This window comes from Nyctibius grandis, chromosome 1 (assembly GCF_013368605.1).
Source record: "Nyctibius grandis isolate bNycGra1 chromosome 1, bNycGra1.pri, whole genome shotgun sequence".
NCBI lineage: Eukaryota > Metazoa > Chordata > Aves > Nyctibiiformes > Nyctibiidae > Nyctibius > Nyctibius grandis.
The window spans coordinates 19,515,039-19,527,522 of record NC_090658.1 but is presented as its reverse complement, the minus strand read 5'-3'; the positions used below and the strand labels follow the sequence as shown (position 1 = coordinate 19,527,522).

At 46.4% G+C, this 12,484-nt stretch overlaps 1 protein-coding gene across 1 annotated transcript in view; it reads right to left on the bottom strand.

The window, feature by feature from the left end:
* Positions 1-12,484, bottom strand: part of PARP1 (poly(ADP-ribose) polymerase 1) — a 36,731-nt gene that overhangs the window by 21,276 nt on the left and 2,971 nt on the right. Inside the window, exons 2-6 of the mRNA XM_068398347.1 lie at positions 11,239-11,401; positions 10,224-10,342; positions 8,963-9,177; positions 2,626-2,722; positions 831-947 (exon numbers count right to left, since the gene is read on the bottom strand). Coding sequence (XP_068254448.1) covers positions 831-947; positions 2,626-2,722; positions 8,963-9,177; positions 10,224-10,342; positions 11,239-11,401 — 711 coding nt within the window. The remainder of the gene's footprint in view (positions 1-830; positions 948-2,625; positions 2,723-8,962; positions 9,178-10,223; positions 10,343-11,238; positions 11,402-12,484) is intronic.

The window sequence follows — 12,484 nt, the reverse complement described above, 5'->3', positions numbered from 1 at the left end:
TACGCTGCACATAAACCAAGACTTTTACTAGCACTGATTGATTTATGTTGCCTTAAAGACATGACATGAAGCTTCCCCGGTCACACCATATCTGCTCACACCCACGGCTTGCAGTCTCTCCTACCCAGATCCGGCATTCAGGAGAGCGTACCTACAACACATCACCTGACCAGGCAGCCGTGCCAGAGCAGCCAAGGAGGGGACGAGCTACTGCATCTGAGCACAAGTAGGTAGGTGGGAATGTAGGCTCAGACAAGTCCTGGTTTTCCTGCCTAGAGAGTATTTCTTGACCATTTTGAGTCTAGACACTTCCCACATCCCAGCCCACACTCCTTACAGAGAGTCTTAATAAATACAAATACTTAGAAGTGATGTGTGGCTCCAGAAGACTTTCACAAGTTACACAGACTGAAAAGTGACTGTTTTTAGAAAAGATACCAGGAAAGAATTTGTGCGGTTTTTGCTGCTTTTTGCATAATTTAACAGCAGAGGGATGCAATGTGAAGTGCCATAACTAACCCACTCTTAAAGAGCTAGCAACAAAAAAAACACGGACCAGTTTGGGCATAGCAGAATAAAGGCACATCACTAAGACTAAGGTGCTGAATTCAGTGTCACACACCACCACACAGCCCTTCACAAGCAAGTGTAACAGCAACATCATCAGAGCCCTGGAACAAAAAGGACTGGGCTTTGCACTGGATTTCTTTCTGAAGTGTTATGTTAGGAACATGCTTCAGACTTGTGGACCTTGCAGCAATATTGGTTTGGCTCAGCTTCACCGATTCAAAGACCCAGCACACATGCAAAGCAACTACAGACCAACTCACGGCATTCTCCCCTGAAGGAACTTCCTGCTTGTTGGCGATCAGCAGCTCTTTCAGGTCATTAGTGGAGCAAACCTTCCTCAGCTCATCCTTGATGCCCCAGATCAGCTCTGTCTGCTCCTGTTGACAAAACCCAGCAGCTTAGCTACTTGAAATCGATTGCTTTCTAAGAACACTCCTGAAACTGCAGTATGTGGACAAGGTTTTAGTGAGCCCATGGTATCTTAAATGCAGACTGTGAGATGAAGAGCACCAAGAACCAGTAGCTTTACCAAAAGGGAGAGTCACACTTTTTATCCACAAACCTAGAACAGGTCTTTAAAGCCACATGCTTCAGATTTCAGTATGAATACACGAGCACATCGTGGCTTCAGCAAATACTCTCTCTTCTCAGGATTACATGTGGAAGGTCGTTCCTATGGGATCCCATATAAACCAAGGCTTCTCCATCATGTACATGTGAAGAAAGGCCACGGAGTAACCTTTACAGCACTATCCCACACAAGAAGGTACAAGCGATAGTAACAAGACATTTAGCTTTTAGGTAGAGTGGAATCCATGTTTCTATCACACTTCTCTTCGCAAGCTCTCAACAGCCTTTGCAAATATCACCTAACTATTTGACACTGACAACAGCACGGATGTGGCTGCATTTGAGCCTTGCATTAAAACAAAAATCAGGGACGCTGATGGGCACTGTTCTTCTTTTAAGCCACCTAAGCATAAGAGGAATTTCTACGAGATCAGTCACCTGCAGCAGTGTGGAGGAGCCTGCACGTTCTTTTGGGTCTTTCTACAAAAGGTGAAAGGGCTGGACAGCAAAGCAGCATCCTAAAATACCTCAGATAGCTTCTGAATGTTATTCACTGGCTACAGTCAAAAATGCAGTATACCCTGGAAGAACTGGCTGACTGTGTTAAATGGTTTAATCTTCAGTGTTAATGATCATACTTGATGAAATGCTGTTAAAAAAAAATTAGCAAAGTCAAAGTTAACCCTGATCCACAAACTGCCTTGATTTGTCCTAAACATCTGCAGTAAAACCTTGGTAACGTTACATCTCAGCTAAGTTTTGTTGAAAATTAAGGTATTGCTACACAACAAAAAAGAAAACTTTCATTCAAAGGCGGACACACCATTTTTCTACAGCTCCACTGAGACTTCAATTGCAGCAAAAGCAGCTTGTTAATTTTTTCTTGGAAAGTACCTATGCTAAACTTTCAATAAATACAAAATTCCTGATGCTCTGTTGGGAATTCTTCCCACAATATACTAGAAAGTGAAAGGTAGAAAGCTGTGATCTATCACGCTTTGTACCCAAGAACTGAACACAGCTCCCTAGAGGGTGAAAAAGGTATGATTTCTCATTAATCTAGTTCCGCACTTTACCTCTGTTTAATTTTTATAATGAGCTATTTATTGGTTTCCAAGCTCTTCTGCAACAGCGCTCAGGCTCAGAGCTTCAGCCACCACAACCAGATGGTACAGGAAGGACCACAGAACCAGCCTCCCAGAGAGAGAAGGCATTTAACCTGATCTATTTAAATCCAATAAGCACGAGTCCTAGAGAATTTCCTTCCTGTCTTTCAGGAGAAAGCGGCAGGGTGAATCGCCTTCTGCAAACCCTTACTGACGGGGCATCTCCTGCGCCAGGGCACGAGGACCAGCTGTGCTGCAACTCTGCTTTGTCCAGGCACGAGGTACAGCCCCTCTCTAGGTGCTGCAGCTCTTCTGATGGTGCCTGACGCTGCACTCTTCTAATGAAGCAGTTTTTAGGATGTGATCAGCTAAAACTCACCTTCAGCTGCTTTTCCTGCTTTGATTCTTTCTCTTTTTCTTTTTTCTGTTTCTTTTTAGCAGTCACATTTCCATCTACCTCTTCTCCTTTTCTCTTTCTAATAGAGAAAAACAAAACACACGCACATGAAAGGAAGTTATTTAAACGCCTGCCCAGCAGTTACCAGAGCTCAGTTTACTGACTGCCGATATCTGCAGAGGCGTGAATATCCTCTGTTTTGGCAGCCAAACCCATTTTTCAAATTCCTCAGTGCTAGACTGGAGACACGTACTTGGCTTTGCAACACGAGCTGCCTCAATCAGGTCGGGTACACTTAAGAGCTTTTCCACTGGGTAACTACATGGTCTGGCAGAAGAGCATGTGAAATACTACAACGTTTTCAGGCATGTTCATCTACACCTGTATTAGTTACACCAAAGGCATACCTAAGAATCACTGAATAGAAGCATACCTCTCCAAATCTGAGGAGGTGTAGCAATAGAGGTTAAAAGACTACAGCGTCTTTCAGCTGAATCAACAGCTTGATTTTTCAGCTTAGACAGTCCATGTTGAAACAGAGGACAGCAAACATTGTAACTTTAATAAGCTAACACATTGGGAAACGAGGTATTTCCCAGCCAGTTTCTCTTCAGACTGGAATTAAGTCAGGTCTCTGAAATCAGACAGGAGGAAGTTTCTGCTTGCAAAGTTCCATCTGAATATGAGGAGGAACTTCTTTACTTTGAGAGTGACAGAGCACCGGAACAGGCTGCCCAGGGAGGTTGTGGAGTCTCCTTCTCTGGAGATATTCAAAACCCGCCTGGACACGACCCTGTGCAACATGCTTTAGGTGAACCTGCTTTGGCAGGGGTTGGACTAGATGATCTCCAGAGGTCCCTTCCAACCCCAACCATTCTGTGATTCTGTGAAGTGCTCCCAGGCTGATAGCAGTTTCGTGATGTACCTCTGTGCAGTTGTGTGTGAGGGAATTTATTGTTATTAGCTGGGGCCTTAGGGCTGTGTGGGGAGAAGTTACAGAAAATGCTGCTCAAGAAAGACAGGAAAGAAGAGGAAGCCAAATGAAAACCGGGGGATTTTGGCACACTTCAGAATGACAAGAGACCTCAGAGGAAGATCATCTATGTTTCCAGAGTCATGTCATCCCCTTGGTCTGCCTGGCTTCAAAATACATCAATATCAATAAATCAAACCAATGTGTGCTCTCCTTGCAAGGAAATAAAGGGAGATTTTGCCCCACTTGAGGCAGGATGGGTCTGCAACTTGAGGCAGAGCATGAACACAGCCGGGATCTCACACTTCATTTTGACAGAGCTGCTATCGTTTTGAAACATCAGCCAGGTTTCATTTTAAGAAAGCATCTGTCTTGACTTTATAAGCTGTGGCTGATGGTTAAGCCATAAAGCTGACGTTCTCGATTGCTCTCCTACTTACAATTTTAAACACTTCACTTTCTAGCACTTTGCTACTGTTAAGACTAACCCTGTATGACAGCTTATTAGCTGTAAAGCTGCAGGAGGACATCAAAAGGTATTCTTCTCCCAAAAGCTCGTGCGTGAGACACCTGTAAGTTCTAGTAACTGTCCTGGCCCTGAAACTGGGCCAAGTTCTCATTTGATTTGCAGTGGCCACCACTAGCCTGTCATTAGCACCTCTGACCAAGCCATAATTCAGAGCACTTTGCAAGTCTTTAAGGGGCTGGTTTTGCAGAGTAGATCATCTTTCAGCTGTCCCCCTGCAAGGTCCCACCAGTCGAGCTGGGGATATGCTGTAAGGTGTGTTGCCTCAGGGGAGACAACAGTCACTCAGTGCTACCAGCAATTGCTTGCATTTCTTGAGAAAAAAACCCTATTGTTTTCTAAATCAGGCAAGCAGGGACCAGTGTGGCAGGACTGGATACAGTACACACACAGCCCTGCCTTCACATGTCATAGAATCATAGAATGGTTTGGGTTGGAAGGGACCTTAAAGATCATCTAGTTCCAACCCCCCTGCCACAGGCAGGGACACCTTTCCACTAAACCAGGTTGCTCAAAGCCCCATCCAACCTGGCCTTGAACACTGCCAGGGAAGGGGCAGCCACAGCTTCTCTGGGCAACCTGTTCCAGTGTCTCACCACCCTCACACTAAAGAATTTCTTCCTAATATCTAATCTAAGTCTACCCTCTTTCAGTTTAAAACCGTTCCCCCTCGTCCTATCACTACATGTCCTTGTAAAAAGTCCCTCTCCAGCTTTCCTGTAGGCCCCCTTCAGGTACTGGAAGGCTGCTATAAGGTCTCCCCGGAGCCTTCTCTTCTCCACGCTGAAGACCCCAACTCTCTCAGCCTGTCTTCATAGGAGAGGTGCTCCAGCCCTCTGATCATCTTTGTGGCCCTCCTCTGGACTCGCTCCAGCAGCTCCATGTCCTTCTTTTGCTGGGGGCCCCAGAGCTGGATGCAGTACTCTAGGTTGGGTCTCACGTGAGTGGAGTAGAGGGGCAGAATCACCTCCCTCGACCTTGAAGTCCCCAGGCCAAGCAAGTCCCCTCTCCTCCCTGGCTGCAGCCACTGCAAGGGGCAAGACCAGAGCATCCACTGAGCCCTGCCACGAGGATAATGGCAGGGTAAGTTTTAACAGAGTCACGGGTACACAACATAATCTGGGAAAAACATATCTGCTTGAGCGCAAAGCGCTCTGTTGCACCTTCCCAAGCCAGAGGGCTTCATAACGTAAGTATTTAGGATGGGTGCCCAAACGCTGTGTATCTGCAGTGCCTCTCCCTCGGCAGGCTGACACGCTGCCTCCAGCAAGCCAGCGCTCACTCCTGTGCTGTAACTTGTCTCCTGCTCTCAAAAAGGAGGAAAGCCAGCACACCAACCGCTGGAAGGCGATCACCCTGCTGAGAGCCCCCTTGACCCAGGGAAAGCATCCACATTCCAGCAGGGACTCACACTTTTGCCAGCTTCTCCTCAGAGCCAAGGGGACAGCGCGTTGCCCTCCCGGAAAGAGTGATTACTGTACCTGTTCCAGCAGAGCAGGAGGGATCATCCTGATTGCAGAGAGGCATAAAGCTGTCAGTCACCACCTTCTCTTTTGTCCCTGGCTATGCCCAAGGCTTAAAGGAAACACTAATCATCATTCTGGAGAAGGGAATGGCAAAGCCAAATTCATCTCACATCTTCCCAAAACAGCAAATTTCAGAACAATCGATGAAATACACACTCACTGACACACACATTAATTTTATCTTCCATCCTTGGGACGAAACACTGTGTGTTGCTAACAGCAGCTGGGTGCTGTGTGCACCCTTTCTCCCGCTGGGGAAGGGACAGTCTTCCCACATTTAACAGGTACGGCCCAACAGCTTGCTTAGGAGGACTGGTACTTACCAGCCAATGCAAACCACTTCTTCTCACCTTCATGGAGGATACACAACTACAAGATTTATTCCAACTTTTGAGAAGATGAAGAGGGAGGTGAACTGTCCCACTCTAGCCTGGCCCTTCCTTACCATCTACTCTCTATTTTTCATGTTCCCCTCCCTACAACGAAAATGAAGAGTGGAAAGGACAGTCGTGGCAACCCTGGATAAAGCAAGCAGCCGACATAGGGAGGAACAAGAACTCCCCTTTTCTCCTCATCTCTGTAAAGCACCACCAGATAGTTGCTGACCTGACTACTTACTCTCTGCCTCAGGCAACCTCTGCAGTTAATCGGGTGCTGCATGACATCTCCAGAATGACACTGTGCTCCTGTCCTGGGCAGCAATTCTACCCAAACGAGCGAGGCAGAAAATACAGGAAAGTATTACAGGTCAGAGCAGCAGGGCAAAACACGTGCTACCAAAGAAGCACAGTCAAAGGGAGCTTGCAAGCTGCTACTGCATTTCCTACATCAGTACATGAGCACTCTTTCCACAGAGAAGCTGCTGGCAAGGACACAAGATCCTCCTTCCCCAGGCCTGCAAAGTGCTGGCGCTCAGGCACGACAGCCCGTAGACCAGGGGAGGGTCAGCATGTCTCACCCAGAGCTGACTGAGGAAAGGAGCCAGGACCCTTGCAGGAAACCTCCCCATTTTCCAACCTATTCTTGGTAGCCCTGCTCAGCACCTCACTTCTCTCATCTGCAATAGGCACACCACACTGCTGCCCTTACAGAAAGGGCTGACAGGGCAGTGCCGAAGTCTGAGCTTCTCCTCACAGGAAGGGCTAGACATGCAGAAGCAGCACATGAGTTTGGATGTGTCACATCTGAGTCAAGTTATAATTTGGGTGCAGCACAATTAGAAATATCTTTAAAGACCGTTTTGAGAATCTCACCTACAGCAGATGCTGTAACACCATTTCTGCGAGATGCTGTAATTTCTGTCGTTAATTTCTGTTATCTGATTGAACGCACGAGATTAATTACCAGAGGTAACTGCATCTCATTCAAGCTTCCGGGGTGTTTTTCTTTTGGGTTCTCCAGAACTTCTGTGCTTTCTCGGCAGAAAATCATCAGGCAGGAAGCACACCACACCTCTCCACTCACTCTATTTATTTATACTCTCACTCATTCAGTTTGTTTGACAGACAACTATTTTTCCAATTGACCCTCAATACCCTTGGCTTGAGCACACAGCCCAAACAGCAGAAGAAAGGTAGCGGAGTGCAAGAGCCAGCCAGCACCTTCACGGTTGAGGGGCTTGTTCATGCAGTGCTTAGAAAGCAGGAAAGATGAGACGTCCTGCTGCTTTTCTGGCGTGAGGTCCTGGTTCACATTACCCTACTTCACCAGTCTAAGCTTTTTTCCACTGCAGTTCTAGGCTTTTATTTACACAGTGACTTGGCAAACTATTCCATGGCCTGTCTTTACAAAGCCTTCATATTTTGCATAGCATCCCAGAAGTGGCCCAGAAAAGCAGTCAGGGCAGACAAGAGAAACACTTACACAGTCAAATCTCTAGAGCTTTGCTGAAGACATGGGAGAAAGCTACAAATAACCCTATTAAACTCACACATTGTTCTAGGACAAGGCGGAACACGTACCTTGGCACAAAAAGCAAAGGACTACTGAAAAAGCTGCAAGTGCATCAAAACACTGTACTTCTAGTTACATCCTGCAACACACACAGAGGTGAAACGCCTGGGTGAAAAGACAGCAGGCTGCTGGGCAGATGCAGACAGCTCGCCCCAGCCTCCGGTGGTTCAGCTGAGCGAGATGAACAGCACAGAACGTACAGGGCTCCGGCCAGAGCACTCGCTCCTGCAGCACTGCGGGGCCCTCCCCCACAGCACCCACACCGCTGCCCAACGCTTCTGGAGCAACTGCTTGACAACCAAGAGTAAAGCGTGGAAGTTGCAGCCTCTTAACAAGACACAGACGAGTTTATGCACGCTCCACTCTGTTACCTATGGCCAATGATGTCATCCACGTACACACAAGGCTCTGAACAGCACACCATGCCCATCGGCCACATATCTGGAGGACCAATACTGACAAAGACTGCACAGATTTGGCATGGCTACGGCTTCTCAGAACCCGACATCAGTCTCACTAGACAGCTTCATGGTGAATCTTTGCAAAAGTAAAGCTGAATTCAGTCTACAAGGAGAAGCCCAATGTTTTACAACAAGATCTTTCCTATTTGTAGGACTCAGAAACACCTTACATTCCTTCCTCCATAGGGACAATGCAATGCTGGCTTGCATTATGAAGCATGACTCTAGGCAAAGTCACTTCAAAAAGAAGTAACAAAAGCCTTCATTAACAGAGAAAGATTAACCAATGCTAGCAAGTCACCTGGAAGCACTTCTCTGTCAGTACAAGTTCTGTCAAGAGCCTCCACTAAAAACTTCAATGCAAGGCAATGAAATTTCAGACGTACCATAAAAGATTTAGCAAACAAAAGCATCCAAGTGTAAGCACTACGCAGCCAATAAACACCATAATCAGATTCAGTGCCTGTCACAGATCAGCAGCTCATAGATAAGAGACGTCAAATCAATTCTCTAACAAGTGGTTAGAGCAGAGAAACCATCACTGATAACAGCGTCACACAAGGAGGCGCAGAGCCCAGCATCCATTTGTATTAAGCATGCATTATTTTATGGTTGAAAGCCCTACATCACTCCTCCAAGTCACAGCTGCTGGTCTCTGCATTTTCTCAATGCAGACACAGGGGCCAAGTGGACCGAACGCTCCCAGGGATGGGGAATTTGTCTGTTGTCATCTGCCTAAGGTCACAGGAAGGACCAAATCCTCCTACTACCAATATTCTTTTAACAGAGGCAACAATGTCACAAAACATTTATCGTGGATGTATTTGAAGGCAAGCAATGGCTCCTCTAGGCAACACAACTTCTTACATTGCTCACATACCCTTCGCTCTTGGTAGCCGGGAGCTGCTTCTTCAGAGTTTCTTTATCTTCAGCTTTCAAGATGCTGAAGCCCAGGAGCTGGCTGGCCCCGTACGCTGGGAGGAAGCCCAGCTCCGCTCGGCGGCTCACAAAGCAGTCCGGGTGGTACCAGTTATCTATCATTCCCAGCTGCGGCTTTTCAGGATGCACCATCTTCTTCGAAATCCGGATCTGGCCCTGAGGTATATTAAAGCAACACAAGAGCAATTGTTAGGCCGTTCTGGAAAGAGCAGGATGTTAACAAGTTACCAACATGATGCTTCCTAAACACCTGTAAAATAGCGACAGTTCCTCTGTCAAAGCCTGCAACTTTTGCTCAAGCCCTTTCACTACAGTTCCTCTGCTTTCTTCCATGCTCTTTCTCGGTTGAAAAAAACCACCTGTTTAGGTAGTTTTCTGTTCAAAAATCACTAAAAACAGGTAATCCTGTAGTCTTTACTCCAACTCCCAGTAAGCTTCAACAAGCAAAACTCCCCATACAGGTAACTAAAAATTAACTTTATGTCCTTACCACTCAAGCATCAGTGTTAATATGATCTCACCTCGTCTTACTGCAAACTACTTTTCAGATGCCCAACAAGCAGTTGTTTTAGGTGCTTTTAGACTGCGATACTTCATATGCTCCAACAAGGAAATGTCTACACAACAGCCACCAATGTTTCTGCAGATACAAGCATACCAGCACTGGTGTTTGGCCCAACTGGCAGGTCTATTCACATGTATCAGAGGCTCACAACTTCATTTTGCTAACTGTCTTTAAAAGCAGAGCACCAAGACATGTTCAACTACAGGGCTGCACCATTAATTAGCTGCATTGCTGTTTTTGTCTGCTTCCATGGAGCTAATATGGATACACTGCACGCAAACAGAGCTGGTCTGGCTGAGGAGGAAGAAGAGGCCAACACTTTTGCAGTGCTGCAACAAGCAAGAAAAGCTGCAGTTAGTGGTGGCTCTCTTGCCCCAGAAACGCTGGCGAGCAGCGTTCCAGCCTGCTCTAAGACACAAGCGAAAGGAAGCATCAGCAGGTTTGAAGCCCAGGCTACAACGCCTGAGGGTTGCCTTTACTGTCAGCTGTCCGGGACACAGCTGCTCCTCAGACACAGAAATGCAGCCCTGCAAGTGCTTTCCATATTCAGGACAGATCAGAAGCAATTATAAAAGTCTCTGAATTGGAACTAGTGGGAGAAAAGACAAGAGATGGAGAACCACAAAAAACTTTTTACCTTTTCTATTTTCTGTTCACAGCCTTTGCAAGTACTTCTGTTAGACTTGGCATATTCTGCAGCAAAGTCATTTAGGCTCTTCTCAGCCTTGCCACCTCCTTCCTGTTCCCCTCCTTTTCCTGAAGAACAAAGCAAACACAGAGTTCGGCTTTAAAAGGCATTCCCTTCTTTTCTTATTCTCTGTTCCAGATTGTTAGCAGTCTGGATTAATAAACCTCTGTCTTCCAGCACCTCATCTGTCAAGAATTTGAATACAGAGCAAGATAAGCAGTCCATGCTCAAAAGCACTTTTAAAATAGAAAGAGTCCTTTAAACAGCCAAGTAGCAACTGTATGGGATTGCTTATTTAATGATTTTAAAAGACATTCAAAGGTGCACAGAGCTGACCCTTTTTACTTCTTTCCTGAAAGTAGTGTAAAACGAGATCTTACTGAGGAACCGACTGTAACAGGAGTCACAAATAGTTCTCCTTCAAAGCAGAACTCCTCTTCCCAACTGCCAGTTTCCTTTTATTTTTTGTATCACTACATTTCAGCAAGCAGACATCAATCTAAAACTGCCCAGCATCCTTGGTTTACACAGGGACGCAGTGAGTTCAGTCTGGTCTGCCCTTAAACCCTTCTCACTTGCTCCCCTGACTCACTAGTTCATGGTGTAACAATTTCAAAGAGCCACCATAACCATACACAGCAGTGAAGGTACCACTAAAACAACATACTACAACAGCATTTGTTAATTTTAATTTTAACAGAGACAACAATACACCAATACACCAATCACAATAACAAGAAATATTTGGCAATACATCTGCCAGCTGACTGGGCTTTTTCCTTCGTGGATTTAACACGCTGGATCATACTGCCAGCATCCTAGCCCTGGAGTGCGGAGACACCACAACAATTCTTCCGACATCGCTTGCTGAAGGGACACGGCAATTAAATAACCACAATAACAGCTTGAGAAGAGGGAGTACGGTTCCAGCTGAAACTCCAAACACCAGGAGACCTCTGCTTACCTCCTCCAGGGCCTCCAGTTTCAATGGCTTTCTTGATTTTCTCCTGATCTTCCCACCGGAGCTCAGGGAAGCCATCAATGTCTGCGTGCGACACGATTCGAGCCCGCTTCCAGAAGCAGCTGTAGTGGTGCCAGTGAGGGACTTTGCCATCAAACATGGGCGACTAGGAAGAAAGCACATTAGGCCAAGATGAAGCAACTCAGACAGAATCAAGGGGAAAAAAAAAGATAAAAAGGAGTATCTGGGTAAACACAAGTTATTCCTTTTTTTTTCTTTTAAATTCAGAGATGGATACTATTTAGGACAACGTCTAAGAAGAAAATCTAATATGACAGCCAAGCTGCTGGAGAGAGGTCCCAAAGGGGATAGACGTGGAAGGAGCATTTACCTAGCTTAATCAGTTCATCACCTGCTGCTTAGCCCATCTGTTTTACTCAAAACAAAAAGGTCATACCCTCAGCGTGGCTATACCAACCCCAAGAAGACAAGGAGAGGTTTCTTCTCTATGAGAATCAGACCATCTGCAGGCATAAGCAAAGGAAAATAGAGATTGTGGAAAAAGTAACACGAGCAATAGCATGTGGCTCATCTGCTACAACCTCCTTTGAGACTGCTGTAGCACACGAGGCTGCTGGCCTCACTCTGCACAACCTCCAAGTGCAACGCACAACCCCTCTGGGAGCCACTTCTCAAGCAAACTGCCCATGCCCTGGAAAGCCCATCGCCAGGCACAGGACAGGAGGAGCAGCTCCAAGGACTGTGGCCTGAAGAAATTCCTGAGGGGGCTCCAGGATGCAGAGGCAAAATCTAAGGGAAACACCAGAGCCCAACGAGTCCTGCATCAGGACAGAAGCACCACCCAAGTCCTCCCCGAAGTGCAGCTCCAGCGTGTCCTGCCTCACACCAGCCTCGGCGCAAAAGGGCTCCGCTCGCTTATGACTCAGACACGTTAAGTACCAACCTGGCATCGTTCCGGCTACCCACCACACAAAATAACCATATAGTGGTTTGGCTCCAAGTAATGTGCACAAACAACTGCTGTACTAGTAATACTCAGCATTGTATAATTATTATTACTGATGATACAGTATTAATGACCTAGGAAAGCATTCTACATATCACTCACCAAGAGGAGGGAGATCTCCAAGCTGAAAACAACAGCAGAGATTCGTGCATGAGCAGGAAGGAGGGGGAAAGGGCTTCGAAGACCACAGCGTGGGGCTAGGAGTGCTGGGAACCCCAATTA